The 19,267-nt window shown below is 39.7% G+C and overlaps 1 protein-coding gene across 4 annotated transcripts in view; it reads right to left on the reverse strand.

The window, feature by feature from the left end:
* FAT3 (FAT atypical cadherin 3) overlaps positions 1-19,267 on the reverse strand; it is a 765,373-nt gene that overhangs the window by 579,478 nt on the left and 166,628 nt on the right. For all 4 annotated transcript variants that reach the window (XM_072611401.1, XM_072611402.1, XM_072611400.1 and 1 more), the window contains one exon: positions 85-3,393. In XM_072611401.1, the coding sequence (XP_072467502.1) occupies positions 85-3,376 (3,292 nt within the window). In that variant the 5' untranslated portion in view covers positions 3,377-3,393. The remainder of the gene's footprint in view (positions 1-84; positions 3,394-19,267) is intronic.

Raw genomic sequence — 19,267 nt, forward strand, 5'->3', positions numbered from 1 at the left:
CTGGTGCATAAACCATCATTTTGCTTCTCCACGAACATTTATAGAAGGTAAAGCAATCACTTTCTCCTTAATGTTTAAACTTACCACTTTCGTCATCTATGTTAAACCTTCCGAGACCACTGCCATCCCTGATAGAATACTGGATCTCCCCATCCCTTCCAGAATCTTCATCTCTTGCGGTCACCTGCAACACACTTGTTCCAATACGGGAGTTTTCCTTTACAGATCCAACAACAGCAAAGTCTGGAAAATAGGGAGTGTGAAGGTTTTCATTGACATCCACCACTTCCACCTCCACAAAGGAAACAGATGACAAAGATACTGGGCGCCCTTTGTCTTTTGCGCGGACGGTGAGGTTGTAGAACTGTTGCTTCTCATAATCAAGCTCTTTGCTTAAACGAATGGCACCACTAGCTTTATCAATTTCAAATCTCCCATTATAGTCATTCACCAAGGAGTAACGCACTTGACCTCCCAAGCCAAGGTCCGGATCATGGGTTTCCAACCATGCAATGACTGTTCCGACTGGAAGATCTTCAAGGACCTTTACACTGTAGCTAGTTGGTATAAAAGTAGGGGAGCAATCATTGACATCGTCCAAGAAAACCTTAAGAGTAACCACAGAAAATTGCTGCTGGCCACTCTCAGATTTGTCCCTGGCCTCTATTTTTAAAGAGTAGTTTGCTTTGGATTCCCGGTCTAGTTGATCAGCTACATAAACTATCCCAGTTGAACTATTGATGGAAAATTGCTGTGCATCTGTTAATACTGAGTAAGTCACTTCACCATTAGAGCCCAAGTCTTTATCCCTGGCTTCCACTTGAATGATCTCAGTACCAATACTTGAACTTTCTAGAATATTAACAGAGTAACTCTCCTGCAAGAAAATGGGCCTGTTGTCATTGGCGTCCTCCACATTAACAGTCAGTAACCTCCATGAGGATTTCTGGGGCTTCCCTAAATCATAAATTGTAATGTTAAGAAGGTAGAGGTCCGTTTGTTCTCGGTCCATTGGCATCAGAACTTTAAGCTGACCTGTTTCCATGTCAATGTTGAAGCAACTATCTGTATTACCATCGGAGATTGTGAAAACCACCTTCCCGTTGAAGCCGGAGTCTGCATCAAAGGCTTTTATTTTCAAGATGTTAGCACCAACTGGCAGGTCCTCCTTAACAGCGATATCAGAAGGAAAGGATTTGTCAAAATGGGGTCCCTGCCTATTAACAGAATAAAAGTCAAGAAACCCTTCTTCCGAATTCAGCCTCCCATTGGCTTTTGCTTTGATGAGGAGTTTCTCTGCCAATTTTTGTGCCACTCGAGTTTCTCTACAACTGAAGCTTTTAGAAGATACCTTTCCCTGTAAGACTGAAATGTTAACAAACATGGCATCTGCAAAGTTCTCCCCATCAGTGGCTGTGATCCTGAGGCCAAAGTTACCATTCTTTACACCAGAATTAATCAAGGACTGTTTAAGTTGTAAGACACCTGAGTCAGGATTTAAATAAAAAAAACCAAGTTCATTTCCAGAGATGATTTTGTACTTTACCAGTTCCAGTTCATCAATATCTATTGCTGACACGGCAGTAATGTGCCCCCCAACAGGGAAGTCATATGAGATGACTCCCTGGCAGGCCACTTTTTCAAACAACGGTCTGTTGTCATTGACATTTCCTATGCGAATGGTCACGTTGACCTCACTTTCATGTCGATAAGGTGAACCCCAGTCAGAGGCCCTCACGATGAACCTGTAATTTTCTGGAGAGGATTCAAAATCCAATTCCTCAGTTGTACGAATAATACCTGTAAACTGGTTAATGGAAAATGGTAATGCACTGAGGCTGGCAATACTATATGTGATATACCCATTCTCTCCCTTGTCCTTATCGGAAGCTGAAACTGACAACACGCTTGTACCCACAGGCACACTCTCATTAACAAAAGCTTCATAGGATGGCTGCTGGAATTCAGGAGTGTGATCATTGGCATCTTCTAAGCTGATGGTGACTTGTGCTTTCAAATCACCTTCTTTGTTTGACACCCCTAGCTCATAAACTTCTTTCTTGATGACATCCAGGGGCTGCGCTGTGACTATTAGACCAGACCTTGGATTAATCTTAAAATACTTAGCATCCTCACCAGGAGATATTCTGTATTCCACCCCGGGCGGCTCTGGGTTCAGTTTAACAATGGCGACCACAACACCTGGAGGTGAAAATTCACTAATGGTGACATTGTAGGTTTCCTTCTCGAATCTGATGGGGATGTTATCTCTCTGGGGATTGGCAATGTGGACTACTTTTACTGCTGAAAACTTCTGTGGAGAACCCCTGTCCTTTGCTTGAAGAGTGAGGTTATAGCCATAGGGAAAGCCCTCCCAGTCAATTGACTTCCTCTCCTTAATTTTGTACTCATTCATCCATTTCCCTTCCTTCACTAGGAGAAACTGTTCCAAAGGATCTCCAGCCACAATGGAAATTGATTCAATTTCTCCGTTTGCACCATCATCTAGGTCATCAACATTAACCACTGCATATGTGGGCTCCTTGTCCAATGGGAAGGGGATGTGTGTGACCACACTGATAGTTGGCGCATGTTCATTGATCCGTTCAATATGAACATAAAGCTTTGCTGTGCTGCTGACACCATTGTTACCATAAAGTTTCATCCCCCGGTCCACTGCCAAAACTTCAAGATCATACCTGTTCTTCTCATCATAGTTTAACCTCCCACTTAGAGAGATTACACCACTTGTAGGGTGAACAGAAAAGAGGTCAACTTTGCTTTTAAAGTAATAGTAGAATTCACCATTAGAACCGATGTCGGCATCAGTAGCTGTTACCTGGGCAATGCTAGTCCTTAAAGGTGTGCTTTCTGCTATTGTAACAGAGTATGTTGTTGGTGAAAACAAAGGTCTCAAATCATTCATATCCAAAACCTGTATATTCACTTTGGTCCATGCTTCTAGATCCTCTCCTCTGACAGAACCTTTTACAATCAATAAATAATTGTCCTGTATTTCTCTATTCAGTATGGCAGAATTGCCACCTTTAGTTCTTATTCTGAGGAAACAGAAGTCTGCAATGATGACTTCCTCTGCTTTGAAGAAGCCTTCTTCATCCCCAGACACTATTCTGTATTTGATGTCCCAGGAAAGATCTGACAAGATGATACCCATTCTGCTCTGGCTGTTGACATAGGTCCTTGCTGCTGAGTTCTCATACACTGTAGCATTATAAATGGAATGTGTAAAGTGGAATCCCAGAGGTCCTGTCCCTGGGAGACCCTGGGAAACACTGGCCAAAAGCTTGAGAAGAAGGAATACAAGGCAGGAGGGAGGAGGTCCTGTGCCCGTACAGCAGCCCATAGTTACATCCATCACATCATTCTTTCATCCTGGGGGGAAAAAGACAGAGAAAAATAAATGAATCTAAAAGGAAATCAGCAGGAGGAGAATATTATAGATATGTGTATGTGTATGTGCGTGTGCACTGAGAAGCAATGTGTTTTATTATATGTCCTATACAGCAAAACATGAGCACATATCAAATATTTGGAAATCTAACAAGACTGCAAGTAATTCAAAATATACTAAGCCCATAAAGAGATGCTATGCTACCAGCATTTTACCCCTTCCTTTTTGATTGATTGTGTTTATTTTTAAATAACAACTTTCATAAGCAATTTAGTACCAAAAAAGCTCAGTAAAATAATCTATCTATCCATCCATATATCTATTCATCCATCAATCCATTTATCTCTAGGAGCAAAAGACCAAAAGCATCTAGGTACAAAGAGCCTGCAAACATTTCATTCAATAAAACCCATTAGCAAATGGGCCAATATGGGGTTGGGGTGGTAAATGGAACATTAGTGATTTAGACACGCACTTAAGGAACTACAAAGGAACTTCTCAGCATCTTGTTAGTCACCACAGAACTTCCAGTCCTCAGAGAATGGTGCCCCTACCAAATGGAATTACCAAAAAGAATAAAGGTTGAAACATACAAAAATGGTCCACTAGTTGGTCAGTTAACATTTATCAAGTACCTACTATGTGCCAGGCACTGTGATAAGTACTGGGAATACAAAGAAGGGTAAAAGATGTCTAATAGGAGACAAGCAACTATGTACAAACAAGCTATATACGTGTTAAATTAGAAATAATTAAAAGTGAGAAGCTAGCAGAATTAATGAAGATAAGGAACAAGGTTTTGCAGAAGTCAGGATTTCAGCTGGAATTTGAAGGAAGCCAAGCAAGCTGGAAGGCAGAGCTGAGAAGAGGGAGAGAGGGAGATGAAGAGAGAGAGGGGGAGAGGGAGAGGGAGAAGGGGAGAGGGGAAGGGAGAGGGGGAGAGGGAGAGAGAGAGAGAGAGGGAGAGAGGGAGAGGGAGAGGGAGATCTAGGCATGTGGGACAGTGAAAATGTCTGAAGGTAGAATGTCTTATTCAAAGAAGAGCAAGCAGGTTTCACTGGTTCAGAGACAGAACAATAAGCCATCAGAGCACAGCAAATTTTCACCTGGAGCATGTGCTCAGTTCAGTATTCATGACTGACTTTTGACCTGGTCCATCTCCTTACTGACTTACCTACCACCTGGACCTTCCCTTCCCTGTACTTAGTTCATCTGGCATTAGAAATATGGCTCTGGTGCTCATAGACTACAATTCCTAATAACCTTCTCTATAAATCTGACTTGAAGCTCCTCCTGCTCCTGATCACGGAAGGGTGTAATGGAAAAAGTACTAGTTTTAGGGTCAGAGGACATGAATTTGAATATTGCTGTTCCCCTTACTGACTCATGGGCAGCTGTGGTACAGTGGCTAGAGCACTGGGTCTATAGTGAGGAAGACTCTTCTTCCTGAATTAAAATGCAGCCTCAGACACTTACTAGCTGTATGACTCTGGGTCCATCACTTAACCCCATTTGCCTCAGTTTCCTCAACTGTAAAATAATCTGAAGAAGAAGGTGGCAAGCCAGTTAGGTATCTTTTGCCAAGAAAACTCCCAATCAGGAGTCAGACACAACTGAACAACAACAACCTTACTGACTTGCCTTGGGGCAAGTCATTTTTCCTTCTCTTCTCCTATCCACTCTTAGCACTCTTTCTTCACTTATAAAATGAAGAGGTGTCTTCCTGACTCCACGCCCAGCATGCTATCCACCATACCACCTACCTGCAATCTGATTCCACAGCAAGTCATCTTTGCTCTCTCCCCCTTTGTGACTCTTTTCCACTTTTCCATATCCTCCCAAAAATCATTCATCCAATCTCCTAAAGGCTTTCCTCTAGAATTTTTGGCTTTGTATGGTAAGCCCCAGAGAAGGCCATAGTTTGTCCATGAGAGATTCCTTAACTCTTTCACTAGCCGTTCCCACTCCCTTCTACCCTCTTTTTCCATAATTCTTATCAAGTCTCAAACTAGCCTCATTTGTTCCAATCTTGAAAACTTACAAAGGTGGTTTCTAATTTCCTATATAATGCATTGCTAAGTAGAATCTCAAAATGGATTTCAGTAAAGCAAAATTCTGACTGTGCTTGTCTTCTGTCTTCACAGCACATGCTCATCTGTCAAAGCAGGTAAAGACAGAGAGAAGTGAAATATAGGTCCTGAATTATCAGCACTGCAAAAGTAGATTCACAAAATGTGAAGTAGGGAAAAGGGATCTGACTCTCGATACTCAAGTCTCAATTCAATTTAATTTTCTATACAACTGTTGAAACATAGCCCATCTGTCCCTATACAATGTTTAAGTTCTCAGTTTATGAGGTGAATGTGTGGTGAGCTGAAGCAAAAAGTGAGATTCAGGAAATAAATGCACAATGGCAGCTCTTATTCCTACCCTGTAAATTGGGGGTAGAGGGTTAGGGTATGCCTCCCTGTTTAGGCAAAGTAAACCTGTTTCACAAGTGTAGAAGGCTGTATGGTTTACAGAATACTTTCACAATCATTATCTCATTGAATTTTTGCAATAAACCTGCAAGGCAAACAAGACATTTACCATTTACATTTCACAGGTAAGGATGCTGAGAGGTTAATGGACTTGTTGGTAACATGTGATTGGCAAATAAATGACGGAGCTAAGTAGTGAATTCTTTTTTCCAACTCTAGGGATCTTTCTGCTCCACCATGTTGTTCCTAGGTTATCCTACCTGATCCTCACAACAGCCCTGTGGAGCTGGCTGGGCAAATGTCACAGGATCAAAATATCTAGACTTGGAAGAGACATCAGAGGTAATGTAGACGAACTGCTCTCATTTTATAGATGAGGAGAATGAGGCTTGGAGAGGTTAAATGCTTCCTTAAAGTCACAAAGATAAAAGTAATAGAGCCATGATTGAAACTCAGTGCAATTCCAGTATATCACACAGGAGCCTTACTTTAATACAAAACAGTTTCTTAGTTATGGGCAACCACTCCTTTACTTCAACAGCAGTAGTCAATATTGCTAGGCTTTTACTAATCAAACAATTGTGCTTTCAGTTCCATGAGTGGTTGAAGTGTTAGGAATAGTCAAACCTAAAAGGAAGGAGGAAATTTTCAGTATGGGTGGGTGGGGTACCATGAATCCAAGAGTGCTGCAAAGGAAATTGCCTAGAAACACCAAGAGCTGCTACCATTTAAAGGAGAACATTTGGCTGTTGTCCAAGCATTCCCAAATCCCTTCATAGCAATGAGAACATTAAAGGGACAGTGTGTTGGGATGTGCCTATTCTGGGGAACAGGCTCAGCTGGAGCATTTAAGGATCACACAGAGTAAACCATCTAAGAGGGCTCACTCAAGTTTAATTATGTCTCAATGTCATTTCTTTCATCTTCAGAACTGAAAAGTGCTTTCTAAGCAGCAGTCAGTATTCTCATGTTCATTAAAGATAAAAGGCAAAATGGAGGAATGGATGTTTTTAAGAGATCTGCCAGTGGTCGTTTTACATCAACCCCGTATCTCTAGCAAAGAAAAATAGAGGTAACTCCCTCAGGCAAAATACCACATCTGCTTTTGCTGCATTTGCCTGTTTTCCCTGTTCTTGATCACCATACATATACTGTGGAGTCCTTATGAGTTCATACATGGCTGACCAGTTTCCTGATTCCTTCCCAAGGTGTCTAGACTCCATTGTCCTCACAAAGGAAACTCTTCTCAATGCTGATGTATGACTGTGAGAAAACGTCAACAAGACTTCACATCTCATAATACTGGATTCTCAGTTTCCGCTTCCCAACTACAAGTCTCTCTTGGCTTTATGAAATACATGTGTTCTTTTTGTTTTAAGGCTGCATTTGAGCTGAGCTGTTCTCCCATAGAATTACATCATCATTTCAGCAAGCATTTATCTTTGTTTCTGATTGATCTTTAGTGGGCAAGGTTTTCTAACACTTTGATATTATTACACTCCTTTGTGTCCCCTCTCCCCATCAAGTACTTAATGGATTGTGAGTAAATACTTAAATGCACTGAGGGAGTTGTTATTATAACAAATCCTTCTGCGCATTTTTTTAAGCAAAGAATGCTCTCATAATAAGGGAATATTACTTCCCTGGATATACTATGCTCTAAATAAACTGGCTCAGTTCCTGACCACATCAAGGACTCCCTCCATACCTTTGCTCATACCCAAATGCCCTCCCTTCTCTCTCTTACCTTGATGAATTCCTATCACAGGATTTAAGATTTGGAGCTAGAAAGTACTTTGGGGATCATCTATTCCAACATTAGCCAAAACCAGATTAGAATGTCACTGTCTTATACCCTATTAGAGAGCTTGCTCCATGAAAGTTCCAATCTTATCCAGACTGTATCTCTAACATGGAAGATATTCAACAAATCTTTGATAAATTAATGAATTAATCATCCTCTAATTTATGTTTGCTTAAGTTGAGATTTCTTTTGTACATCAGGTTTTCATACTCAAGCTGTTATAATTTTCTATTACACTGAAGCTGATTCATTTAAATACAAAATGGAAATTTCTCTAGAAACATGCACAACCTCAGATGGATTGATGGTGATGTGATACTCAAAGGAGCTCTTTCTAGCTGGCAAAACAGGTCTATATGTTTTAGATGCTGAAGAAACAAAGCCACCTCACAAGATCTCTGTGCTTCTATTCTCTTGAAACATTTTTCTCCCTGGCACAAAGTTTTTCTCTCAATGCAAGGAGATAAATGAATGGTAGAAGTTAAGATTTCTGTGAAATCCAGCAAAGTATATGTTAGAATATGGATCCAGTTTCTGAGGTTATTTTTCTAATACTCTCATATAGCAATTGCTAGGATATGTATTTATTTTTTAATGTATGTTTCACTTTTCCCACATGGTATGAAAACTATTTTCAAGGCCAACTATGACAGTGATGATATTTGAGATGCCCTAAACCACTGATTTATTCCACTGATGCCAGGTTATTATACAGAAAGCCCTCAGTTTCCTACCTCCAAGCCTATTTTCTGCAACTTAGTAACCTAATCAATAATATTTGGGAAAAAATCTCCAAAGTAATCATCAAGTCATAAATCTTTCAGACATTTATTTTCAGAAGCAATTCTGAGTGGGCCTTTACTTTCTGTCTCTCTCTCATTCTCTGTTGAATTTAGTGTTAAGTCACACAGATTATCTTCATGAGGATGAGCACCAAAGAAACCCATTAAATACCCTGTCCTTGACCAGTGAGGCTACTTCTCAGGGGGCTTTTGCTTTTATTCCATAGGCTCCAAATAACATCTGATTAGCATCCATTAAATTGGTATTGGTAAAATGGTTTCTTAAAAAAAGGCTTTTTGAATGGCTTTTTTGAATGGGTCGTCCTATGACAGCGGCAGAGGGATCTTCTATTTACTTTCAATCTATCATTTCTCATCACATATTCACTTAAGAGAGCCTCCTGATGCACACAACACCAGTGCTTGGGAAATGCAGTGAGATCGATTATAGAAACAAAGAACAAAGCAAACCATGGCAAATGTGGAGACCTCTCTTAGAAGCATTTCTTGTCAATAATTGTTATAGTCAGGAATTAAGAGAAAAGATGAAAGAGATTGGTGCTGCAATTCTAAAAGCCAGGTCAGTAATGGCGGAGAATTGTGGAAAGTGACTTGCTAAATCAGTTTTGGAGCATCCCAACTGTCCCTGAACTATAAAAGCACGCAAGCTAAAAAAAGCAGAAGATGTTTCTAAATTCCCTCCAATGTCTGAGACTTTAAAAAGCACAGTGGACTACGAATATATTAGAGATGATGTCTTTAAACTCAAAAAAAAATTCCTAATAAGAATTTTAAGACAAATAATTAAGAATAGAAAGTTAAGAAGGCACAGGGGCCAAAGGGCTTGAATGAAGAATGTAATGTTGATTTACTTGGGGAGAGGATTTCAGGAGCAATTGTATTCAATTCAAAAGCGTTTATTAACTAGTACTATATTCCAAGCATTGTGCTAGGTGTTATAGCTTCAAAGGTGAAGACTCAAGATGAGCAAATACAAAATATATGTAATTTCAAGGGAAGTGAGATCCAAACAACAACATGGAGAATCCTAGTTTTTCTCTCTAAAAAGTCTTTCTAAATAGCTGTTCACAAATCAGAGCTGTGACTGGTACTAGAATCAGGAAAGGGGTCCTAGTTGGTATCTGCAATATTTATTTAAGAAAAGTTGTAGCTGCAGCTCCTCAACTCTTTGGCAAGCATGTTCCACTGTGGGAAAACCTTAGTCAGATAAGGTGATCTGATCTTGGGACAACACCAACAGATTGTACCCTTAAAAAGAGGAGTCCTAGACCAGACAAATATTTCTAAATGTTATCTTCTGGAGAAGATTATTTTCATATTTTGCATCCTAATAGGAGTGCTTTTATGTTTTCAGAAGCCCTAGTAATTTACCATCTGTACAGTAATAATTATAACAGCCAGTCTTTATACAGTGCTTTAAGATTTACAAAGTGTTTTACATATAGTATCTCAAATAGTATCCTCACAAAATCCCTGAAAAGTAAGTGCTATTATTTCTCCTTTCATCACAGATGAGGGAGCTGAGTCAGACACATGTGAAGTGACTTGCCCAGGATAACACAGCTACTAAGTGTCTGAGATCAATTGTCTTAAGTCTTCCTAACTCCAGATCCAGTAAACTAGAATCTATTGCAGCATCTAGATCATTACAGTAAGCATGGGAATAAAGTTTTATTCTCTTCCTCCTGCAAATGGCTGTATGTAGGACTAGACAAAGTTTGTACAAGTTGTGTTATTTTTGATACAAAGTACTGTGGTGTAGCTGGGCAGCTACATGGCACAGTGGACAGAGTGCCAGGCCTGGAGTCAGAAGACTCCTGTTCCTGAATTCAGATCTGGTCTCAGACACTAACTAGCTATGCAGCCCTGGTCAAGTCACTTAACTGTGTTTGTTTCAGTTCCCTCATTTGAAAAATTAGTTGGAGAAGAAAATGACAAACTACTCCAGTATCTTTATCAAGAACACCCCAGATAGGGTCACAAAGAGTTTCACATGATTGAAAGGACTGAAAAACAACAGCTATGGTATAATATGTAGAAATAGTACACCTCAGAATCAGGAAAACATAGATCGATGCATCATCTCTGACACATTTGTCATTGTGACCCGGTCTCCCATTGCATCCTGGGCCATCTCTAGTCATCCTGATGAATATGTTGTCACTGGCTCTGGAGGAGAAAGTGAGGTTGGTAACCTTGCACAGCCCTCCCACACTCAAAACAAAGTTAACTGCAAGTCATGTCATCATTTCCCTGGTGTCAAGGTCTTCAAAAACCAAGGACGAACACAATGTGACCCTCAGAATGTCACTCTCAGTGACACGGGCAACTTTCTTAGATCATAAATTCCTGAGTAACAACCTACAGTAAATTGGTGGAGAAAGTTTCCTCACTTGTACTAAAGAAATGACCGATCCAGCCACTCCCTATGTCCCTGTCCCTTCATCCCCAACTCCCCACCACCATAATCCACAATCCAATGTAATCAGATGGAATGTGACATGACCATAGGAATTCATGTCACTCCATTCCCAGTTCAACTGGTCAAGAGTGCTGTATAACATACTAGTGGTTCACCAATTTTTATGTATAAAATGCATCTCTTTAAGGTATAACTGAATATCTAGTGAGATTAAAAAATTTGTTTAAGGTCCCATGGCCAATTAGTGTCAGAGACTCTAAAATTCAGATGTTTATTTGGGTTACAAGATGATGGGAATGTTATAAATACAATACACAGTATTACAGAGAAGTTTGGATGAGATCATCTGAAGATCTCATTCAACCCCTGACTATCATTAAAGTGGGAATCATGATTCTACCAATATAAAATGGAATTTTCTAGTACTTGATGGTGCCACCAATAACAAAAATTAATATTTATTTATATTTCGCTTTAAAATTTGCAATGTGTTTTACACATACAACTTTGTTTCATACTCATAGCAACTCAATGAGGTAAGTGCCATTATGATCCTCCTTTTTTTTCTACAGATGAGGAAACAAGGCTGAGAAAAGTTAAGCAATTTTCTCAGGATCACATAGCTATTAAGTGTATGAAGAAGGATATGAATTCAGGTCTTCCTCATTTGGAGTTCTGAACTCTACTATATTACCTAAACTAATAACTTTTAATAAAAGGTAGCAGAAGAGAAGGCAATTCAATTAGGAATCAACTGACCTCTAGAAAAAAAACACAGCTATTTGGGAGCTCTCCAAATTCAAAGCGTGGATTTCCCATTCAAGTAAATTGGTAAATTATCCTGGGGAGCCTTAATTTAATACCTGTTCATTAATCACACCTCCCACTTCAAAGGATATGATAAAGAGTTTGCCAGGGTCTCCTTTTTTGTTTGTTTTTGGAGGGGGGGGGGGTGATTTTTATTTTTGTTTTGGGTTACTTTTTTTGTTTTTGTTTTTAAATCAGATAAACATGGACATTGCCAGAGTGCAGTTCTGTGAACTCTTAAGACTAATGTAGAGAACAAGTGGAATTTTGAAATGGTGGTTTGGAAATGTTATGTGGAAAAAGTATGGATTTTAAATAATCATTCAATGCATTTTCAGTCTAATTTTACTTTAGCCAGAGGCCAAAGGCTAACTCTAGGTCTCACTCTTCCCCTTCAAAAGAGTTTTCCTCTTTGGCCTCTAAAGTCTCACCAGGGCTCAGTGGAAATGCACAATATTTGATTTACAAGGTTGAGACTTGCAATATCCTTAGGTTTCCATCATTCTTTGAAGGGAAACAAATTCCAAACCTAAAGGTTCCAGCAAAATACATCAACCAAAAAACCAGACCTTTCCTAACACAAACTTCTTGCAACAAAACAACACAGAAAATTCCAGGTTTTTTTAGCCACTGCAAATCTTTCTCCAGTGTAACAGCAACAAATGTAGGAGACGAGCCAGTCAGCCGGAAGCAAGTGTAATCCAAACCCATACTGAGCAAATGGAAGATTCAACCACAGAGGGGAAGCATTATGAATACCTTCCTTTATCTTCTCCCCAGGTACTGGGAATATTTCCATTCAGCGAGTTCATGTCAAGTATCAGTTTGCCAGCAAATGCTTCAAATTCAGTCAGAGATTAAGTGCAAGCTTTTTAAAATCCCTTCTCCCCTAGAGGGGGAAAAACACATTTTGGGAGAAAAGGGCAGGAAGGAGTTAATCTGCTGCAAAGTATGACTGATTGAGAAGGAATTCCAAGGAATACCTGGTGCAAAGACTTGTTTTATACTTTTCACTACTGGGTCACCAACAGAAATAAAAGGTTGCATACATTATATAGTGGGCTTTCATGCACCTCCCCCTCCATTTCTCAAGAAATTTTACTTTTTCAGTGATGGCTCTCCCTCACTAATAAAGATTTTTCACAACAAGAAGGTGCCAAAATGCTCTCAAAGGGAAGAAGGAGCTTCCTATGATGTGTACCTAACTGTGTTATTCTGACATATTTGGAACAACCTTGACCCTAAGGGAAAAGAAAGAAAAGCCCACAAAGCTCCTAACAGGAAGACTCAGATAAAACGAGCTCTAAGGTCCATTCCAGCTCTTTAATTCTACCCTGTCACACAGGAAATCAGAAATAGCAGAGGTGACGGAATGATCAGAGGCAATATGGAGCAAGGAGAAGCCCTCTGCATTTTTGAGTTGAAGGATATAGAATTCATCCTATACTTGGACATTTGGGGCAGTTTGGTGGGGCAGCGGGTAGCACACCAGGATCAAAGTCAGGAAGAACTGGATTCAAATCTGACCCGGGCAAGTCATTTAACCTTTGTTTGCCTCATTTTCCTCATCTGTAAAATAGGGATAATAACAGCACCTATCTCCCAGGTTGTGAGAATCAAATAAGATAATAATTACAAAATACTTATCCTAGTGCCTAGCATATAGTATGGGTTATATAAATATTAGTATGTATGACAGGCAAGTCACTTACCCTAACCTCACCCCCTTGTCTTAGTTTGTTCATTTATAAAGTGAAGAGGATAAGTTACAGGGTCTCTGAGACCTTTTCCACTCTAGATCTGTGATTAGACAATTTTAGCTATGGAAAAGTAAAGTCAAGCATCAATGAGTACTTAATAAGTACCTACTAAGTGCCAGGCAATGTGCAGGCAATGTCTGAGAATACAAGACAAAAAAAAAATCAAACAATCCCTACCCTCAAGGTACTTACATTCTAAAAGGGGAGACAAGTACACAAATAAATATATACAGTATAAATTATATTAATGCAAATATAGAGAGTAACTAAAATAGGGAGGTATATACACACATAAACATATTTGTACCTAGTGATAGCTATCTCTAGGGTGGGGGGGGGAAGAAAAGAAATTTATGTGATGAATTTATTATATATTTAAAGGGAATAGTAGGTTATACATAATAGATTTGCAGTTTATGCACAATCATCTTTTTATTATTCTATGTTATGGAAATGCTTGTTTTATTTCATAAGTTAAAAATAAAAGAAAAAAGGGGCAGATATAGAAATCAAAAACAAAGAATCATGGTCATAAGGTCAGGAAGTGAAGTCTCCACTCAGAGGTTTTTGGGCAAGAGTGTGCTGGTAAATGTTTAACAACTGGGGGGTGGGGGGAGCAAGGAGGATAAAGCATGCACTGTACATTTTCAAATGCAATCTGTATTATTATCACTTTTCCATCATTTTCTTAAATCTAGACAATCACTAAAAGAATAAATCCAGCACTGATTGTAATCTTTGTCAATTTTCTAGGTGTAAATTCTCACACTGAAAATTTAACATTATACTCTTTGGATGGAGTTGGTTATGGATTACAGTAGAAGCATCATGGGTCCCAAGAACACAAAATTTTAAGATACAAAGAAAAAGCTCACTGGAAACCATGCAAGAGAGAGGATGACCAAGAAGTCGGGGCGAGACTACAAAGCTTCCCTTCTCCTTAGCACAGACCCCTGTACTCCAAACGAGCTAGGCTACTTACTAACCCTTTCCTTTTGGTCATTTTTCGTGAAGCAGCTCAGCGTAATCTGATTAACAGCCCAGTATAGCTACCCTGAAAAATGGTGCTGATTGTGGCCAGAGGGAGATGGACATTTTAAAAAGGAAGACGTAGAGGGTCCTCTGAACCCTAAGATTCAGCACACGGCGCTGACGTGAATGTGAAGCACATCTTCTGGGTCCCGGGGGAAAGAAGAGAAATGAGATGGGCTCAGCATGAGTGACCATAAGAGGAAAGCAGAGACTCACTGCAGGAATGCAAGAAGGAAGTATCCCAATAGTAGCCTGAGAAAACCTGAAGAAGTGAGGACTGGGTTTGTGTGTTACAGTTGCACAAAAAGGTTTGGAAACAATGTTCTGTCTGATACACTAGAGCGGTACAGGTGGTCCCCTGAATAAGGTGACAAGCACCGTCCTCCTGAACTGAAAAAAAAAAAAAAGCCAGCAACAGAACTAAACCATGGAAGGGGCAAATTGATTAACAGCAGCAAAAAGGGTTTAGCACAGGTGCAGTGGTGGGAGCTGAGTTACAGAAGGTGCAGAATAAAGAAAAACAAAACCAGTGATACCTGATGAGAACTACCAGAATATAAACAAAGGGATCACAGAGGGGAGCACCACTGTAAAGGAGAAGACATCAATTCATCCTCTTGCTGAAATACTCCTGCCGGAAGAAGTTTATATCACAGAGACTGTACAATTCTCTGAGAGAGGAGATGCTCCTTTGGCTTGGCAAGAGTCCCTTTGTACACCAATATGTAAATAAAATTATTTTGAACTTGCGTGCCTGTGTTTCTTGCAGCTTGTAAGGGGAGCTCCTAGTTACCCACTGGGGGAGTGCCAGACAATGAGCTTCACATGTGGTGGTGGGGCAATATATCCAAGAGTTGAAAGTTTCCCAATCTGTACCAGGGACCTTTATATCAAGAAGGTGCCTCTGGATTACAATAGGTTAGGATATAGAAGATCAAAATATTGAGGAGAAACAACCAGTATATATGTACAAATTATAATGCCACAAAGGTCAGGGCAAAGAAAAGCTATTAAACAAGGAGCCATAAAAGCTGCCAAAATTGAAAAGCACTTGGACATGAGGCTACAAAGAATATGGCTCAAAGTGACAGCCACACCAAAAGTCTAAGAATTCCTATGCCTTCTTCACCCAATCAAATCTAAACCTGCTGACAATTCAGTAATGATATTATTTAGGCCACTTCAAGCAGGCTCTGTAGATAACTATATACATGAAGAAAATACAAAGTTGGGTTCCCCACCCCCATCCCATTAAGATCCTTTATTTATTACTGACTGATGTGTTTATGCTGATGTTGTCTGGGTTAGTTAAAGTGTGGTGCTAATGAGGCCAAGGTCACAGGTTCAATCTCCACATGGTCCAGTTAGCATCACATAGAGGAAAACTCAGTTCCTAGCTATAGTCTGCAAGCTCAGCCTTCTTAAAAGTGTTTGCATCAGTCACAAGGGGGTCCAGCTAGGAGGATGTGGGTAGCAAAGCATAAATTTATCATCACTACTGGAAATAAGCAAACGTCCTTTTGATGGTAGGTCAGAAGTGTCCTCTTGGTCCAATGCAGAACGGAAAATTTACTGTTGATTGAAGGATGCAATGCTACAGTGAGTGGAACAGTCTAATAAGATGCATTATAATGGAAATCAAGTTATAAAAAGAAAGCACTAATGTATAGATGGGAAGAAGGAAAAAGCATCCTGGAAGCAAACACTTAGTCAGCTATGTAGACAAGGACAAATTTGACCTAGGAAAGGCAAAAATCAAGGATGATAAGGATAAAGAAACTCCTGTGAGTGGGTAAAAGTTATGGAGATTGGTGGGGGGGAAGGAAACATAATTTAAGAAGACCCCAGAAAAGAGCTGAATGGAGGAAATAGGACAATTTCACTAAGAAGTCCGTATCCAATAGTATGGAAGGCATAAATTCTATACAGAAATCCAAGTCATTGGAGAGGTTCTTCAAGGTAAAATAAAATAAAATTCAAGGAAATGTAGAGAAAACACAATTCCAAAAGGCTTGAGGCTTTATGCTAACAGGTATTCAGCCCAAAGGAGCTGAGGATATTTTCTGAATGGTGCCCCAATGAAGAGTTATGCCTACTTATGGCAGAGTCAGAATGGTTCCAAGATGGTGAGAGTTTCATCCTCCGTGCAGATTACTTTGAGTTCTTTTGGCACTGGCATAACTCTAAACTCTTGGGCACCAACAAAATCTTCTCCAAATTCTTCTTCCATCATTGAAAAAGGAGAAATGCTAACACCACTGCCCAACTGACTGATTATCTCCAGTAAGAATTCTGAAGTTCACTCTTTTCCAACATCTACTACACCTCAATAACTAAATGCCTCAGGCATTCCTGAGGTCGCTTGTTCTCCTGTGTTCAACCTCCCTATCTTCAATCTCTCTCTTTACAGAAAAACATACTTGCAGACAAAAATCAAAACAGGAATATTGATCTTTGCAGGTCAATATGGGGCCTTTCTCTCTAGAGACCTTACTACCTTACTTTCCATAACTATTAAGCCTAGAGCCACACCAGCAGTTCAATAGTGTGACCCTGTCATGCCACAGGAGAAGTCACCATGCTCTTTGCAGCATGGCATCAAGAACAAAAGATAACTCTACACATGGTTAGGAAACCAGGCAAAACTCCTTCAGATTCCCAACTACAACTGAAATGGCTTTTCTGACATTTTCCTTCAATAACAGCAGCTGTTGGAAAGTAGATGAAAGCCCTGCTCCTCATACTACACCAGAGTGGACTCATTCCATGTATTTAAATACACAGCTTCCTCTTAGTCTACCCGGGGGTATGTATCATCAGAAACCCAAGATAAGCTTTCCCACTAATTATGTATTACAAATAGTTTACACAAGAGTATGTAAACTGTCAAAGAGAGTAGCTACAGTTTTCTGCATGCACAGCAGATGTGTAGAAACAGCTGTATGCAGAAGATGACTAGAATTTCGATGAAAATTATTTCTAAGTACCACCCCAGTGAAAGGCTGTTTGTTTGGCCTTAAAACGCTGTACCAAATGATGCCAACGGCAGGGAGAATTGTCTCTGCTCTTTGCCTAGACTGTTGCACTGTCTCAAAACATTCCTGTCTTAGTCCTGCTTACTGAATGTGGAAACAGTCACCATTCTAGTTTCTTTCTCACTGGGACAGTCCTTTGGATTTAATGCAAATAAATGCAATTTGCTCTCATTCACTATTAAAGACAACAGCCCCTTTCTAAAGTTTACTGTGTATAGAGAGCAGCCTTGGGGTCAAGAAAGCCTAGGTTCAAGTGTTGCCTCTGATACCTCTTCTAGGTGTGTGACCACAAGCTATAAATCATATCTCTGTGCATGTGTAAAGAACAAGAGAAAAGACAGGAATCTGGGGAGATCTTTATGAAGGCTTGATGGAGTGACATTGACAGAAATCATCTAGGATGAGGGGATGTAGATGAAAAGCCATGCATATGAGCTAGAGAACCTGCAAGAATGCTGCCATGGATCCTGCAGACAAAATATATGCTATTGTGAAATGCTAACATGCATTCAAAGCTCTTCATTTTAAAATTCAAGACCAGTAAATATTTTTAACTAGTTAACTCTATGAAAAGGACTATGATGGATATTTAAGGAAATGCATATACAAAACAGACCTCCTACTTAAAGTGTTTGCTACTGTCATAGGCTCATAGGATCCTGAATTTAAAGCTTGAGGTGAACTTAAAACACCCTAAAGTCCACACCCCATGTTTCACAGATGAGGAAACTGAGGCCCAGGGAGGGCAAGTATCTTACCTAATGTAATTGTCCAAGTGGGGTCAGCTTGGTGGGGCAGTGGATAGAGCACAGGGTTTGGAATCAGGAGGACTTATCTTCACAAATTCAAATCTGGCTTCAGACACTAGCTGTGTGACCCTAGGCAGGTCACTTCATCCACTTTGCCTCAGTTTTGTCATCTGTAAAATGAGCCTGGAGAAGGAAATGGCAAACCATTCCAATATCTTTGCCAACAAAACCCCAAATTGGGTCCCAAAGATCAGACACCATTGAAATGACTGAATCAACAATTGTTTAAGTTACTCAAATCCACACTGCCTCACAAGTCTTTCTCAAACAAGGGTTATTAATAATGTCAAAATACTTTTGGTCAAAGAACAAAATTCGTCTAATATTTTGTTTTCCTAGAGAAAAGAAAATGTTAAGAAAAAAAGTGGCAAAGCTACTATGACTGAATGTTTAATTAACTACAAACTTGAACTACCTAACATTTATATCATGTAGGATAGATCACCAAATAACACCCCAATTGGTGGTTTCTTTCTTTGTTGGTTTTAACAGACTTCAGCATAGTTAACTCCTATTAAAGAAATTCCATGTTGAAGAACTCTCCCAAAGTAGATCCCCAAATGCCTGTTATTTAGTGTTGATAGTTGCCTTGGTCCCTGAGAGGTCCACTGACTTATTTGCCCAGGATCACAGTAGGTATATATCAAACTAGCATTTGAAAGACAATCAGAACTTGAACCCAGGACTTCCTTAATTTCAAAGCCAACTCTCACCTAACTAATTAACACAAACATCTAAACTACATGTATATTTGAAGAAAGGTGTATCCAAGTATCATAGAGTTGAAGGAAATTTAGAGATCACCTAGAGATCTTGATTTTACAGATGAAGAAACCAAGGACCAAAGAAAGATAGCACTAGCTGGTAACAGGGGTGGAATGAGAACCCTGCTATTCCTACCCT

Source organism: Notamacropus eugenii, chromosome 5 (genome assembly GCF_028372415.1).
Source record: "Notamacropus eugenii isolate mMacEug1 chromosome 5, mMacEug1.pri_v2, whole genome shotgun sequence".
In the NCBI taxonomy this organism is placed as follows: domain Eukaryota; kingdom Metazoa; phylum Chordata; class Mammalia; order Diprotodontia; family Macropodidae; genus Notamacropus; species Notamacropus eugenii.